Here is a 17,464-nt window from a genome sequence, read left to right on the forward strand (position 1 = left end):
TCTGTTTTATAGATTTTGATTCGTCAGCTATCGGACTCGGGAGTGTCAAAGTCGAAGTCATCCACACTATCAAAGCCCTTTTGGTACTCATTTAGATGAACTCTGAAAATGGCATGTATAGGACTACCCTTTTGTTGTTAGTCAAGTACTTTGGTATTGTATATATTTGGATAGCCATGCGAAAATGGCTTATATATTTTGAGCATAGCGTTATAATCATTTTGTATATATATATGGTTATTGAGAGGTGTGGAAAGGCTTGGTAATGATTAGCCATTGGAATGGTTAATCACGATCATATTTTTGTGCTATGTATGTTAAAGGGCTAGTTGAATCATGGAAATTATGAAATAGGTAAAGTCTACCTTAAAAACAGATACCGACAGCAGCAGTGATGTGAATATGAAAAATCACTAAAAATAGTAGGAATATAATTAAATAATGAATAAATTATGTAATCGAACCTTGATGAATCTATTTTCATATGAAAGTAACGAAACGATCATATGAGCCGTATTTTATGAGATGTTTAAGTTTTCGTGAAATAGGGCCAGAGCGATTTCTGAATCCCCTTTTCTGACTTTGGAAATTCACTATAAATTAACCAGAGATAATTAGAAGTTATGCCCTATATGTAAAGATTCCTTTTCGAGTCTAGTTTCTTTAGAAACAAACGGCATAAGTATTGAAGCCCTGTAAAGGAAGATATCTAAGTCGTAATGCATGAAGGTCAGAGTAGTCGAACCCTGTAACAGGGGAGACTTTAACTAATAAACTGTACTAATTGGCCTGACCAAAAATTCTAGAAAAAAATTTGTAGATGGACATATGAGTCTAGTTTCAGGTAAAATTTACGGAACTGGTTTTCGAGTTTTGGAACTCGAGGTATGAGTTTTAAGGTGACAGTGACGCAGTTAACCAGCTTGTCTGGAAATTTTAAATGAACTGTGTTTTACAATGAAATAAATCTGTTAACACCTCGTGTTCGACTCCGGCAACGGTCTCGGGCTCGGGGCGTTACACTTTTCACTATTAATTAATTTTGAAATAGTTTGTGAAATATTCATAATTGATTGCTATATAGTTTTGCTTGATTTTTCTATAATAATTGTATATAAAGGAATGGTGTAGTCTCTTTTTATTGATTGTTATGTGTATTAAACTTATTTCAAATAAGTTTTAAATATTTACATTTTCAACAGAATAACAAAAATAACAGAATACTAAGTTGAAAGAAAATATAATGTCGTAGATATAAAAATTTGGTTAAATATTATATTAAACATAATTTAATTCAATATTATTTTAAATAAAATATTATGTCAATATTATGTTGAATAAAATATTGTGTTTTGTGTACGAAAACTTAATTAGATCCAGGCAATCTCATTTAAATTACAATTTAGTTTTATGTTGATAATATTGACACCATTAAGTAGTTTCATAGTTTAGTTTTATGTAGGTTAAAGAAAAGTAAAATAAAATAAAATAAAGAAGAAAAACCTTGTTTATTATTATTTTTATTTAACTAAGCTGGATTACAAAACATTGCTCCCGCACATATATAAATACATGCAAGTCGTAGAGTAGAAACTAGAGTTGCATGCCTATTGAGGCCATATTTTATTTTATTTATATATATATTTATTCCGAATCCAGATATTGGGATCTGGGTTTTATTGTTGATGCAATTACGTACGTACGTACACCTAGATTAGTTGTTTGATCTACTGTTGCGAGCCTTGCCTTGGGCTAAAAACCGACACCTCCTGTCTGTTATGCTTCAACCTCATGGCCTCCTCCCGGGATATACCAAAGGAGTTGGCCAGCACGTCCACCGGCAATCCTCGCATAATGGAGACACGTCCAGCAATCTGACTAATCTTGGCATTGGCATTTGTCTTGAATGCTATCCATTCAAACCCTCGCCTTCCTGCTTTTTTCACCACTGCATGATTCTGGGGTACGGTTATTACCTGACCCCTCTCAACCTGCTCATCGAATATCGCCTCTCCATTTTCGGACACAATTTGAATCCTTCCATTGCCCCTTGTGATGTAAACAATGCTGTGGGCATTCATGTTCCAGTGAGGAGCGTAGATAGCATTCTGTTGCACCCAAATTAAAGCATCATAATATACATATATTAGATACCACTGTAAGAGAGTCTAATAGAGTCAAATAATACAAGTAACGTAAAATGTGAGTGAGTGCAAAGTGCAAAATACGTACATTGTAAAGGACTCCCCTCTCGGCGCTGAGTTGGAGGTATTGTAGAATGGGAAGATTGAAACTGTTAACTGTGGTGATGCGACCACCTCGTGGGTTGAAAACATCAGCAGAGGAAGCAGGGGTCCTGTGTTTCAGTCTCATTGAGCAGAATGTTTCTTCTAAGCCGTTTCCTGACCTTCTACTTCCTCTTCCTCTTTCTTCTCTTTCTTCTTCCTCAGATCCCTCTTCTTGACTTTCTTGTCGCCTCTGCCATTTCGGTTCTCTTTCTTCTTCTCCCTCCTCTTCACATCCTTGTCGCCTCTGCCCTTCCTCGGGCCACACAAATTCATGCTCCATTCTAACAATGGCTCCCCTGTTATCTCTTTCGTTTTGTAGCTTCCTTGCTAGCCTGGTATCAATTCCGAAAGCCTGCGCCAGGATATTGTCGCGAAAGCCACTCAGCACATTGTTTCCGCCGCTCTCTTGCGACTCTTCCTCCTCCCGCTCCCCTCTCTGGGTTCTGCTTTGCCTTTGGTTTCGGTCTCTGCTTTGACCTCCTCTTACCACACCTCCTTGTGGATTACCAGCAAGGAAGAATTTCTATTAAACCCACCCAAAAATCAGTTAACCGGAAAAACAATTTCAATTAAATATTTATGGTAGTGCCATTATTTGATTTTCTCACCCTGAAGTTCTCATCGAGCTGGTTGGCATCATTGCCAACATCAACAAGTGCGACCAACACAAGTTGAGACCGTCCATTGTTGAAAATCCAGTGAGCCACTCCAGCAGGCAAGGCAACCACATCACCCTCCTTCAACCGTCTGAGCTTTTGGTGCTGATCTCTTTGTGGCCTATCTTGTATATTTTGTTGCGACTGTGATTGATATGTCTCGGGACAACCTGGGAAGACCGCCCCATGAATACCCTCCCCTGTATATTTTGAAAACCAAAAGCAATGTCAGCATCAATATCAATACGACGGTCCTACATACATTGAAGCTGCAGAGAGAGAATTGTATAGTGTTAATAGACCTTGTTCAACATAGAAAAGCATAGGAGCACTGGTAAATGAAGGCAATAAAAGTCCTTTGCGCTGGATCTTATGGCGTAGGAAAGCAACACCAGCACACTGGAATTGTTCCTCATTTTGGTCCCAGAACTCAGTTTCACCAGCCTCTGACCTAAACCGGTGCTTAGGCTGAAGAGTATTCAAGTTCTGGATTTGGCATTGGGATTGGCGACGTGGCTGAGGCTGCTGAGGCTGCCCCCAAGGTTGACCCTGGTGATGGTTAGTGACGAGATCTATATGAGCAAAGCAGCCATGGAAGAGAACAAGCAAGCAAACGCTAAAAGGAAGCGAAGAAGAGTAAGCCATTAGAAAGTTTATTTGGTGAAGAAGGGAGGTGACTTGAGGTGGTATTTATAGAGATAAAAATGGGGGACGTGGCGAAGGGGTTGAGTGAGTGTGTTTGGGTTTACATGCATGTGAATATGTCATGACGTGTGCTTGCATGGCTGAGGAAGGCCTCAGTGGTTTACACATATTTTCTTTATCTCCGCAACGTGCTCTTCATCTGCTGGGGCCTCAACCGTGCTCAGGTTCACCTGTTTTGAGTTTCATCCTGAACTAGTTTTATACAATATTTTTTAGATCACATCGGCGTTGAAATCCATCCGACTATCGGTTAGATTAGTCATTATTGGTTCGTTGATTCTTTTATCGATTAAAAAATATTATTAAATTTTAAATATTTAAAAACATCAATCCAATCTATTTGTATAAGTTGTTTGATCTACCCAATTTGAAATCATTTTTCAGGTCGATATTCTGGTCTAATCTAAAATGTAATCTCAACTTGAAATAATTTGATCTCGGGACCCACTTAAGCCCGGGCTTGAGCTCGATCCGACCTTAAACTCTAGATAAATCCGATTTAAATCTTAGAAAACACTAAACTTTTAAAAATATATTTTAAAAATTATATAATTATATTAAAATTTATAAATATTAAATTATAAATAAAATGAATTTTCAAAACATTAATTATAAATATAAAATGTTTTTCTAATGTAATTATTATATATGCATACTAAATATTAATTATTTGAATTTTAAAAAGTAATTTAATGATTAGATAAAACATGTAAGGACGTAATATAATAATTTAATAATATGAAAGTTAAATTAAGCTTAAAGAATTCACTTATGGAATTTGTTAAACAAAAATTAGATTTGTAAGTAGAATTGAGTAAAAATTGTTTCTGACACAAAAAAATTGAAAAAAAAGTTTGAATTTTAAATTATTCAGATCGAGTTAATTAAGTCAACTCAAATTTTTTATTCGAATTTCGAGTTCAAGTTAAGTTTAGTTTTTAAATTCGAATAACTCAAATGATTCAAAAAAATCGAATACTAAATTATCCTCAAACCCCTTCCTTCTGCTGCACCAAAAGTTTATCCCCTCATCCCTTCAAAATTTTTACTTTCCCTCTCCCCTTTTTACACTCAAAAATCAAAATGCCCCACAAATCTTTTATCCCCCTTCTTTACCCTAAAAGTCTTTACTTTTCCTCCCTCTTCACTCCCAAAATGTATTTACTTTCCAGGGAGTTTCTAATTTATGCTTAAGATTTTATGTTCCCTAATTTCCAAGAAATCTTCTATGAAAAACCAATGTATAGGATATCGCTAAGTTCTCCTGAACTTATAATGTTTTCTACTTCCACGTAGGGTAGGTGATGTCTCAAAAATTTTGTGGAGGGACCAAGCCAAACATCACCAGTTTCAATTTAGAGGCCATGCCTCGGTGTTAAATTTGGTTATCTTTGTAATAAAGTATAGATTTAAATCGGTAAATAAATGTTGGGCTTCATAAGGCACCAACTTTGTAAGAACTTTTAATTCGCACATAGTAGGAGTTGTAGTAGAGGTTTTATTTTAATTTCGATTTGGTTTAACTGGTCGAAGGCCAGAACATTTGTAACACCCTTACCCGTATTTGATGCCGAAATAGGGTATGAGGCATTACCAGACATAAACACAAGCAAACATACATTTCAGAGTCATGAATTTTCATCCAAATTAAAAACTTTTTGTATTTAATTATAAAGTCCCTAATACGAGCCTACGAGGCCCAAAACATGCATTGAAAGTGGTTTGGACTAAAACAAGAGCTTTAGAAAATTTTGCAGCACTTAGAAAATTTTTCACTAAACAGGGGTCACACACCCATGTGGATATGGGACACGCCCATGTGGGAAAGCCATGTGGTCACACACGCCCTTGTCCCTAACCCGTGTAACTCTTTGTTTGTCACCCAAGAACAAATTAAAGATACACGGCCAAGTCACACGCCCGTGTGCTAGGCCGTGTCATCGATTTAAAAATTATGAATTTTCATTAAATAGGTGCAGACTTCACACGCCCAGGACACATGCCCATGCCTAAGGCTGTGTCATCCACACGGCTGAGAGACGCGCCTGTGTCTCTGCCCGTGTGCTCAATTCTGAGCATTCTGTTTCTTAAAATTAAGGTGCAAGGGACACACGGCCTAAACACATGCCGGTGGGGCAAGTCGTGTGTCACACACGGCCTAGACACATGCCCGTGTTGACAAAAATAAGGCTATTTACCAAGCCATTTTGCCACCCTTTGTTGCAAACACCTACACTACACAACATAGCACCAATTCAAGCATTTACATACAACTAAATCAGCCACAAACAAGACATCAACACATCATTCACATGCTACCATCTATCATACACAAACATCACATACTCATCAACTCAAATCATGTAAAATTCCACATCCATGAAAAACATCATCATATAAATTGATTATACCAATAGTAGCCAATTTAAAATAGCCTTATACAAAATGAACTTTCAACCAATATAAGCCAACACATTTGGCCAAATCAATTATGACACATAACAAAATGACCAAGTCCTCTATACATGCCATAACTCAAAATGTTGAAATCACTGGTACCAAAATAATTGTTGATAGTGTGAGTGGATCTCCGACGGTCTCCGATCCCGTGCTAGCTTGGTGACACTATAAGACAAAGGAAAGGAAGGGGAGTAAGCTATAAAGCTTAGTAAGCTCCTATGCAAATAATAAGCATCATAACCGCACATTTAACATACAATTAACATGATGAAAATTAGCATGAATGTTATTAAAATCTTATAGTCATAACTTATTCAATCACAACCTTACCAAGGTTTCATCACATATCGAGCTTATTACGTATGAGTTTTATTTACATACCTGTACCAACTTGCAACATAACCATAGTCTTTCACAACTTTGACATTCCCGTTGAACACTCAGAATATTGACGGATACTCAAAAATTTTGCACATAAGTTCCATATATGTAGCCAAAGCTACCTTATATCTCATAATAGATATAGACTCATTTTCGAGCTATTCTCGGGCCTACTCACACAAGCTGTCAGTCAAGACGTAGCTACACAATGCTGCTCACACAAGCTGTCAGCTATCCGCAACTCATGCTGGACTACCCAACCACTGGTAGGATGTACGAGACCAGCACCCAGATTACATAAATACAGGTTCCTAGTGACATGTCACTTATATCCTATTCTATTCTTAAGGCTCAACCGAGAATTCTCGCTTGGCGAAACTTTGTCGAATACGTGCGAGCAGTCAATCATAATTCATACAATATTAAAGCATTTAAAACATAATTATAATAATGCATTATTTACATACGAACTTACCTTGGTACAAAAATAAAAGAATTTGACCTAATCATTAAACACTTTATTTTTCCCCTGATCTAGGTCTGAATGTAACACCCCTTACCCGTTACCGTCGCCGGAACAGGATACAAGGTATTACCAGAACATAACACATACCATTAAACATAACCGAGATATAAATATGTCATCCAATTTGATAGTGCATCGTATAACATATGTCTTGAACAATATTAGCCAACTTTAATGGCTTGTACAAAGTAGCTCGTCGAGTACTGTAACTAATATTTTAAACCTAGACAAATATGACACGTAACAAAATAATTAAGCCTACTATACATGCCATAATTCAAAAGCGTTTAGTTCAAATACCCTAAAGTATGATAGTGCGGGTAGATCTTCACGATCCTTAACTCTGAGCAAGCCGGAGGACACTATAAGACAAAAGAGAGAAACAAAGTAAGCTTATAGCTTAGTAAGTAAGTATGTAAATACTAATTAAAGAATCTAACATGTTTACACAACAATTCAAGTATATCTACTTTAACTTCACTATTCATTCCACTTTGATTAAGCTGTCTCTCATTGCGTCATATTCACTAAATAAATCATAACTCGAGTTACAAAACTCGAAATTCAAATCCGTAAAATTTCCCTGAATCTAGACTCATAAAGCTTTTTGCTAATTTTTTCTATAATTTTGGTTCAGCCGATTAGTACATTTTATTAGTTAAAGTTTCCCCTGTTACACAGCTCGACTGATCTGACCTCTGTTCACTACGAATTGAATTTCTCTCAGTACACAATTCAAAAAACCCTGAAGTCTATTTCATTTAAAACTAGTCTCAATAAGGAATTTAGGCATGTAAACTATATTTCTTAATTTGCTTTGTACAATTTTTAATGATTTTTCAAATTTGGAACAGGGGATCACATATTCATCCTGAGCAAGTCACATACAATTATAAATATCTCAAAATATAGAATTCCTTTGCTTGCTCTGTTTCTTTTACATGAAAGTAGACTCATTAAACTTTAATTTCACATCTTATTCAACTTCTAATTATATTCCTCCTATTTTTGGTGATTTTTCAAAATCACGTCACTGCTACCATCTAAAAACAGTTTTAATGCTAATTTCACTCTTTCACACATTCTTTCTGCTAACCTCATTTTATCTTATATATGTATATACCACAAATCATTTTCACCACATTTCATTCACCAAAAGTGTAGGTCCAAACCACAATATCACCACAAAACCATCCCGTTGAACAATTCGGATCAATCCTCGATATTTAATGGTTTGACACATCCCCACCATCATACTTCATTTAGTTCGGCTCTCTTGTACACATGGTGAACACTTAGTACCACTCATGCGACCTAGCCGATTTGTCTCAGTAGCTCTCTTGTCTACATGGTGTCCTTCACTTGGAATCACGCATGCGACCTAGCTACATTTATCTTTCACGTAGCTCTCTTGTCTACATGGGATACATCTCGTATCACACATGTGACCTAGCTACTCTGAGGTGTCTCGTAGCTTTCTTGTACACATGATGTGCACTCAGCATCATACATGTGACCTAGCTACGCTCCTCTATTTCATTCGATCTCTCGAATGTTCAACAGGATCTCTCTCTATATTTATTTCCATTCTTCCAATAGTCGATTTATATTTTAACATCAGCTAGTATATTTATATAATAGGCTGAAATATAAGAATGTACATGAAATTATTGTAATATTTACATACAAACTTACCTTGGTGCAAAATGTGGAAATTTTGCAATTTAGTCCAAAACTTTTTCCTTCCCTGATTCGAGATCAATTCGCGTCTTTCTTGATCTATAATAACATATTTAGCTCATTTAATACTCATACTATTTGTTTCAATCCAAAATCACATCATGGAAAAATTACATTTTGCCCCTAACTTTACAAAATTACAATTTTGCCCCTAGCCTCGGAATTTAATTTCAACCCTTATTCTTATGTTTTATGATATGCTGAACATTTTCTCTTCTACAACAACATCAAATTCTCACTCTATCATATAGTTATGAACAATAGGTATTTTTACCGATTATCTTGCTTTTACTCGTTTTCACTTAAAACCGAGTAGCACAAGTTATTTAACATAATTTAAAACCTCATATTCTATCATAAAACATCAAAATACACAAATTTCACCTATGGGTATTTTCCCAATATGAACCCTAGGTTAAATTATTACTAGCATAAGCTTAATCGAGCTTCCGGATTCCAAAACGTAAAGAACATTAAAAGCGGGCTTGAAATCACTTACTATGGAGCTTGAAAATTGAAGAAACCCTAGCTATGGAGAGAGGGAGAATTCGGCAGCAACCAAGGAGGATGATGATCAATTTTGTGTTATTTTTCCCATTTTATTTCATTTAATATCCAAATGACCAAAATGCCCTCCTTACTAAACTTTCAAAAATTCCTTCCATGTCCTAATTTTGTCCATGAACTTAAAATTGGTCAAATTTCTATTTAAGACCTCCTAATTAATATTCCAAAACAATTTCATACTAAAAACTTCCGGGATGCAAATTTTGCAACTTATTCGATTTAGTCCCTACTTTCAATTTAAGCACTTTAGGCATAGAATTTCATCACGAAATTTTCACACAATCATGCAATCATATCATAAACCCAAAAATAATTATAAAACAATTATTTCTATCTCGGATTTGTGGTCACGAAATCACTATTCCGATTAGGCCCTAATTCGGGTTGTCACACTGAACCTCGTTTTTCATCTATAATAACAAATTTAGCTTATTTAATACTCACATTGTTCAATTCAGTCCAAAAATCATATTATGGAGAAATTACATTTTTTCCCCTAATGTTTCACATTGTTACAATTTAGTCCCTAGGCTCGTAAAATGATTTTAATCCAATTTCTTTATTACCCAAGCCTAGACGAACCATTTTCATACATATACCAGCCCACATTTTCCACGTAATCACGCTTTTACTACTTATTTTATAACTTTTACAAATAGGTCTTTTTTTACATTTTTATCAAAAATCACTTAGCAAAAGTTGTTTATCTAACACCAAACATGCATTTTCAACCATTAGACATTAAAATACACAAATATATATCATGGGTAAAAATTTAGACTTTGATTATTTCTTAAATTAGTGGTAGGAATAGATAATCGGGTTACAACAACTTCAAAAATGTAAAGAGCATTAAAAACGGGCCAAGAGCGGACTTACAATCGAGCTTGAAGGATGAAGAAACCCTAGCAATGGAGACCCCTTCAGTTTTTGGCACAAGGGACTAATTTGAAGAAGATGATATCTTTTGTTATAGTTATTTTGGCTTTATTTACCAAATAACCAAAATGCCCCTACCTTAAAACATAAAATTTCTCTTACTTCATGTCCATTTTTGTCCACTAACTCAACAAATGGTCTAATTACCATCTAAGGACCTCTAATTTAAAATCTCATAGCAATTAGACACCTCTAGCTTCTACAACTCAAGTTTTTCACTTTTTGCAATTTTGTCCTTTTTGCTAAATTGAGTGCTCAAAAGTCAAAATTTTCGAACGAAATTGTCACAGAATCATTCCACAAAATTGTAGACCATAAAAATATAGGAAAAATAAATTTTTCTGTGTCGAATTTGTGGTCCCAAAACCACTGTTCTGACTAGACCCAAAATCGGGCTGTTATAACATTACTTTCTACTTCATCAAAAACAGCTCGGTCTAGTTTGAATGACATCTTTTAGCTATAACAAAAACAGAATCAAATTAGGTCAGGAGGCATCACATTATCAAAGGTTATAAGGTGGTATGTATTTCTAGACTCGATACATGCTACGTTCAGTTTGAGAATTGACAAACCCGTAGCTTTGATACCACTAAATGTAACACCACTAACCCGGTCCAATCATTAGACCCAAGCTACAATATGCTATAAAAGAAAATAGAGCATATAACATTCGCATATATGCTTAAACATACAAGATTTCATGTAAACACCTAATTCAATCATGTTTCATAGCATTTATATTCAATCTGAGTCTCAAACGGACATACAAAAGCCTTTAGACCAACTCGAGAACATCTATTATGACAGCCCTAATTTGACCCTCATCGGAAAGTGGTTTTGGGACCACAAAACTGAGTCATAAAATATAATTACCCGCTATATTCTATGCTTATTATATGTGTAAATGCATGTGTGAAAGTTTCATGCTTTGATTTTGTCATTTGTATATGAAATTTATTAAATAGGACTTATGTGAGACATTTTTGAAATGTGATAGGTTAATTTAAAAATGGTCTATTATTGCATGATATAAAAAAAAATGGACTTGCATGTCAAATTATCCATTTTTAATGTAGTGGCCGGCCATGTTGATGTTTAATATAAAATATATGTATTATTTATTAGTTTAATGGCAACTAAATGGCTTTGTATTTTATAATATTGATGAATAAAAAAATAAAAAAGGGGGGTGAAGAAAAAAAAGTTTCATCTTTGTTCTTCTTAGCCGAATTTTAAAGAAGAAAAGGGGCAAGACATTTGGTCATTTTAAGCTTAAGGAAGGATAGTAAATTATGTTAGATTTTTGAAATTTTAGCTTGTTTTAAGTTAATTATCAAGTTTCATACTTAGCCCATATCAAAACTTTGAATTTTGGGTGATGAATTTAGCATTCGGTTATGGTAGATAAGGAAGGGATTGGATTATTACCTTTATGTTTTGATGAAGAATTGTTGATGAAAGAAGTTTGAACTAGTTAAAAATTTAAATTGCTAGTACTTATATGCGTAATAGCCGAACTTGGACTTGCTTAATGACTTGAACAAGTGTTTTGTATTTAAATGCTAAAATGTGAGCAAATACCGTTTGGGTGGTTTGAAATGAATAAATTAGATGGTTGAATATTTAAGGGTTCGGCATTGTACATGATTTTTAAGGGTATGATTTTGAATAATGTAAGTAATGGAATGTGAGTAATGTTATGCATAGGTGAAATTATTATGTTCGGCTTTGATAATATATATATATATAAGTATAATTAATCCATTTTGATAATATTATATAAGGTGATAAATAATAAGATTATGGTGACTTGAGTTTAATAACATTCGGCCAATGACTATATGTGCTAGCTAATTCAGTATAAGTGTATAGGTGCTAATTACCTTGTATTTGAGGTTTTGAAGAATAGGTAGTGATTAATTAAAGTGATGAAGGCTAGAATTTGTTTTAAGTGAATTATGACATTGATTTGAGCAAGATAGAATCGGCCATAAGCATGATTAGATGGTTCGGTCATTGTTTGGCATAGGTGAAACCTATATGAATTTGCTACATTCGGTCATAAAATGGAATTCAATATGAAAGTTAAGTTGAGTAGTTAGGGCTGAATGGATTATATATTAATCATAAATGGATTTTATACATATGAGTGTGTATGTATTTGTGTGTCGGCATTTGTAACGTCCTGATTTTCGGATTTATTCGCGGTTTTCAATATTTTGTAAAGATTTTAAAATTTTGTATCTGGATGTGAAATTAATGTTTTGAGTAGGTAAATGGGCTTATAAAAGGCCCATATATTGGCCAAAACCCGGTTGAATTTTTGAATTTTTGGACTTAGGAGTTAGGGGTTTTGGCTAGATGGCCCTTGTATAGAGTTATGGGTAAATGGCATCACAAAAAGAGCCTTAGTAGAGTGGCAAGGGTGACGCCACTAGGCTCCTAAAAAGGTGGTGTGTGGAGCATTGGGGAAGGCATGGGATCGATTCGGTGTTGACAAATAGATGCATTTATTTTAAGTCTTTGGAGGGTAAGTGTTGGAGTCCAAGTGGATTACGCTAAAGGAAAGTTTGAATCAGTCTAAATGCTTGAATTAAGGAATGATAAGGGGAGAGATTTAAGGGATTGGGTGAGCGACTGAGAGTTGGCCGAATTTAGGGAATTGAAGAGGGAAAATTTGGCAGAGGGTTTAGGTTAATATTTCGGCACCTAGGGCTTTGTGAGGTGTCGTTTTCTTCTGCTCAGGCACCACAAGGGTTTTTTTTTTTCTCTCTTTTCCTCCCTAGCCGAAACTTTCACCTATCCTGTTCTTCTTTCTCTACTTTCTTCTCCAAAGCCGTCCATCAAACCTGCTATTCATCAGCACCTTTGCCGAAGTCGCAAAAGCCGAAATCCTGTGATCACTGCTTGTGCCGATTTCTTCAAAGCCAGGTCCTTCTATGTTCTTTTGTTTTATTAAATCTACGATTATCTTTTCTTAATCCTAGATACCTGATGGCAATTCTACTTCAAGGTCATAGCCTTATATCGTCATCTCTTTCACCACCCAAAAGCCGAAAGTACCAGTGGTTTAGAGGCTTATAGCCGAAACTTCTTCAACCCTTGGATTCGGGTTTTACCATTGTTCTAAGGATAAATCTACACCGAATTGCATGGAAATCAAGTAGGAGTAAGAGGTAAGTACTTATCATCTCAGATCTGTTCTTATTTTACGATGTTAGGAAAAGCCGAAATCCCTAAAAATTAGGGAGGCTGTCGATTTGAGCATAAGGCTTTAAGGGTTTGTAACTGATGTTTTCTTTTGGTGATTAGAGTCTTCTTAAGCGTTGGATCAAAAGCGTGAATCATTGGAGCAATCGGATTCGGAACTAGCTACCGATTTTGGCAAAAGGTAAGGGTTCAAAGGCTTTTTAGGAACATGGTTCAACTTTGGTTGAGCAAGTTTTGGGTTTAGTGATTACGGTTTGTAAATAAGAACTGTACTAATCAATTTTAGGATATCGAAAGGGATCTCGGTAGCAGTCGTCGCGAATCAGGTGTGTACCGAACACCCTTTCTTAGTTCAATTCAGCAAAAGCTGAAATACCGACATTCCGGTATTTCATAGGCTTGTGAGTATGCAAATGCTCTCAAGACATAGCGTAATTGTTAGATCTGGCACCATAAAGTGGTAAGTAAGTTCGTGTGACCTTTTGACGTACTTCAAAAAAAGGGACTCGATGGGCCAAAACTAGGCCCAATGGGCTTACGGACCAATATGGGTAAGAGATGGGCAAATTAGCCTGTTAGTTAGATGGTGGAACCAAACTGCATAAAACTGTTGAAAATTACTGAAGTAGCTTGTGTAGTTGCTAAGTTACGAGAATTACCCCTAAAGAGTAAAATTACCGATATACCCCTAGGGTTTAAATTGGCTAAACTGCATGATTGATTGATACTATATTTTGCATGATATGCTTTTATTAATATCTGTTGCATGGGATTGGGGTATTGATGGAGGAAGTATTGAAGGCGGTTTATCCACGTACTGGAGGCTTTGCCTCAACTTACTGATATTCGACGACGTTCTTTGCAATTGTGGAGTGTAGAAATTTGGGTGGGTTGAGATATTCCCCACATAGAGTGTAGGGTGATGCAGGCGGTGTAGCGGTTGGTGGGTTGAGTAGTCTCCCCAGATGGATTTGCATGCATTACTACTATTGTTACCTATGTTACTAAACTGGGCCTATGGGCCACATGTTATGTAAAAAGAGGCTAAGGCCTTGCTCTTATGATACGAAAAGGGCTTGGTCCCTTGTGTCTTGTGATCTGAATAGGGCTTAGGCCCAATGGGCTCGAGTGATTTGGGCTTTGGATGGGTTTTCAGATACACTGAGTTTTCCCAAACTCACCCCATTTTCTTCCATCCTTGCGGTGAGCCCTAGTTGGTGGACTTGGAGTAGGCGGGATTCGAGTGGCCACGTTTCTCGCAAATTCGTTTTTTTAAGTGAACTAGATTTTCCATATTTTTCGTTTATGGTTTTGGGTTTTTTTGTAATAAGGCCGCTAATTATTTTTATGGTTTGGGTTGTTTTTTATTATTTAATTCTATTATGATAAAGCGATCTATGATAACTAACGAAATAGATTAGCTCTAGGACGCATTTTCAAAAACATTAAGTGATTTCAAAATAACACGAATACAAGTAAGACTTTCGCTACAAACGTTTTCAACCTTAATCATTTTCTTAAGATGGACATAACCAAACGGTTTTCGAAAATTATACGAGATATTAGAGTGTGGCAATGGCGGTGTGCATGTCTAGGATTGGATCCGAAGGAGTTTGGTACTTAGCGATCCGACGGACTCACCTCCTCTTCTTCCGGTTTCCTACCGGTGCATGACTTCCATTCACTTTAACCTACTTTTAAAAGTATCTTTACAAACACCAACTAAGTTTTCCAACTAAGTAATACGGATTGTTTTGAACGCTTTGATGTGGCGCATCAGATCCGGTCATAACGTCTAGGCCAGGTTTGGGGTGTTACATTTAGTGGTATTAGAGCCTAGGTTGCAACAACTTGGCTGTGGATCGGGTCCGAAAATCTTTTAAAAAATTTTTTTTTTCTATAAGTCTTTCAAAGATGTTCAAAGTTTTTCTATCAAATGAGGTTAAATCAATAGTTTTAAATAAAAGTGTTTTCAAATGAAATCTTTTTATTTTGGTAAACAAAAACATGGTTTTAATTTTACATGGATGATAAGGAAGTGGCTGCTTGAATCCACGCACCAAGTCTGTAAGTGTTCTTTTTCGCTTTAAATATTTATGGAACTGGACCGAAGTAATATCATGTAGATAGAATTGAGCCTTAGAGATAGTGCTATTGATAATATGATATTAGGGCTACAAAGCGGAGACCGTAGCTAAATCGTGATTACGCGAAAATAACTCAAACTTTATCATTCATAAGACATTACGTAATAAGCAGTGGAACCAAGAAACTAATGTCATAAAATTCGTAATTAGATAAATCGTTATGAGTACAAGGGCTACTCGGGAAGAGGTCGTGGTCGAGGCCGAGGTAGCACTCAAGCTGGATCTGCGTCATCGAACACATGCCGGTGGCGAGGTACGTCCACCACGGTTAATGAAAATAGGCCGTATGGTGGGCAGGGATGACGCTTTGTCTCGTGCCATGTTGAGGGTTTTGGAAAGAGTGGCCGAGCTAACATTGGGCCCATGAATGGGGTCCATTTCGAACGACTTGAGGCCAACGGAGCTGAGATTTTAGGGCGATCTGGAGTGGCCCCAAATGTGGCCGAAATCTTGGTTTGAAGCCACAGAGCGGATCATGGATGACCTAGACCGATCGAGAACGAAGTTGAAAGGCGGTGTCGTTGCTACGGGATGAAGCGTGTCGGTGGTGGATTCTTTGAGAGAGGGTACCCGGTGAGAGGGTAACATGGGAGCTGTTCAAAGCAGACCTTTAAGGCAAAATATGTTGGAGCTAGCTATGTGGATGCACGCAAAGGAGTTCTTGAATCGACTCGGGAAATAAGACCATTCTGAATATGAGGCGAGTTTCTACGATTGAGTCGGTATGCTAATGGCATCGTTTCCACGAATCTGAGCGCAGCGTTCATTTTGAGGATGGCCTCAGAGATGAGTTAAGGGTGCTCATAGCTCCGCAGAGAGAGCGAGATTTCGCTGCACTAGTAGAGAAGGCTAAGATAGCCGAGGAGGTGAAGCAAACCGAATGGAGGAATCGTGATAAGGATCGAAATCGGTTCAGAGGGATCTTTGGACGGTGGTCTTTGCAAATCGAAATGTTATGAGAGCTAGGATGGATGAACCGGTTCGAGCAGTTCCGGTGAACATAGGTAGACTGCAAGCTTGTGGGGATTGCAGCAGAATGCATCAAGGAGAGTGCTGGAAGCGTTCTGGGGCTTGTCTTCGTTATGGGTCTAAGGAGCATAGGATTAAGGATTGTCTTAGGAGGGCCACTCAGGCTCAGGTGGCCGAACAAGGGGCTGTGCGACCAGCTCAACCTGTGAGGGATGGACCGCCGCTGCCAAAAGGTCGCGGACAAGGTCGCGGTGGTAATGGCCGTGGATGTGGGGCACCCGGCAGGGGTATTGGTAACGCGGATGCTCGTCAGCCAGCTTTGGTGTATGCTGCTCATCGCCGCGAGGAGGGTGACGCACCTGATGTCATAACTGGTACGTTTTTATCTATGGTGTACCTTATACTGCTCTAATTGATGTGGGATCAACCCATTCATATGTGGCATATAACATTTCTAGGGCACTAGGTGTGTACTTCGAGGAGACTGTATGTGGGGTGTCTGTGATAAGTCCTTTAGGTCATTCGGTTAAGGTAGAGAAACTCTTCAAGGAGGTGCCTCTAGAGATTCAAGGCGGAGTTTTCTGTGGGGATTTGATAGAGTTACCGCTTGAAGAATTCGATTTGATACTAGGGATGGATTGGTTGACCAAGCATAAGGCAACGTTGGATTGTGCAGCTAAGAGGATGGTGTTAAGGACTGTCAATGATGAAGAGGTAATGATTATTGGAGAACGGAGGGATTACTTAGCCAATGTAGTATCGGCGTTGAGGGATGAAAGCGATGCGCAAAGTGCGAGGCATATCTGGCTTTGGTAAGCCAAGCTGAAACTGAGGATCTGACTGTGGAGACCATCAGAACTGTTAGGGAATTCC

At 37.1% G+C, this 17,464-nt stretch overlaps 1 protein-coding gene across 1 annotated transcript; it reads right to left on the reverse strand.

The window, feature by feature from the left end:
* Positions 1 to 1,489: 1,489 nt before the first annotated feature.
* LOC108489625 (legumin B) lies at positions 1,490 to 3,633 on the reverse strand. The gene is made up of 4 exons (XM_017794294.2): positions 3,247 to 3,633; positions 2,897 to 3,144; positions 2,233 to 2,811; positions 1,490 to 2,108 (listed from the first exon to the last, which is right to left on the reverse strand). Exons 1-4 carry the CDS (start codon positions 3,587 to 3,589, stop codon positions 1,728 to 1,730), a joined length of 1,551 nt encoding a protein of 516 aa, XP_017649783.1. The 5' UTR covers positions 3,590 to 3,633; the 3' UTR covers positions 1,490 to 1,727.
* Between the last annotated feature and the right edge of the window lie 13,831 nt (positions 3,634 to 17,464).

The sequence above is a fragment of the Gossypium arboreum genome, chromosome 10 (genome assembly GCF_025698485.1).
Source record: "Gossypium arboreum isolate Shixiya-1 chromosome 10, ASM2569848v2, whole genome shotgun sequence".
In the NCBI taxonomy this organism is placed as follows: Eukaryota; Viridiplantae; Streptophyta; class Magnoliopsida; order Malvales; family Malvaceae; genus Gossypium; species Gossypium arboreum.

Excerpts from the sequence above, each read along its gene's own strand:
- LOC108489625 (XM_017794294.2), bottom strand. The coding sequence starts at position 3,589 with ATGGCTTACTCTTCTTCGCTTCCTTTTAGCGTTTGCTTGCTTGTTCTC. Across the intron at positions 3,145-3,246 it reads GCTTTTCTATGTTGAACAAG|GGGAGGGTATTCATGGGGCG; the intron begins GTCTATTAACAC and ends CAAAATATACAG. Across the intron at positions 2,109-2,232 it reads AGAGGGGAGTCCTTTACAAT|AATGCTATCTACGCTCCTCA; the intron begins GTACGTATTTTG and ends TGGGTGCAACAG.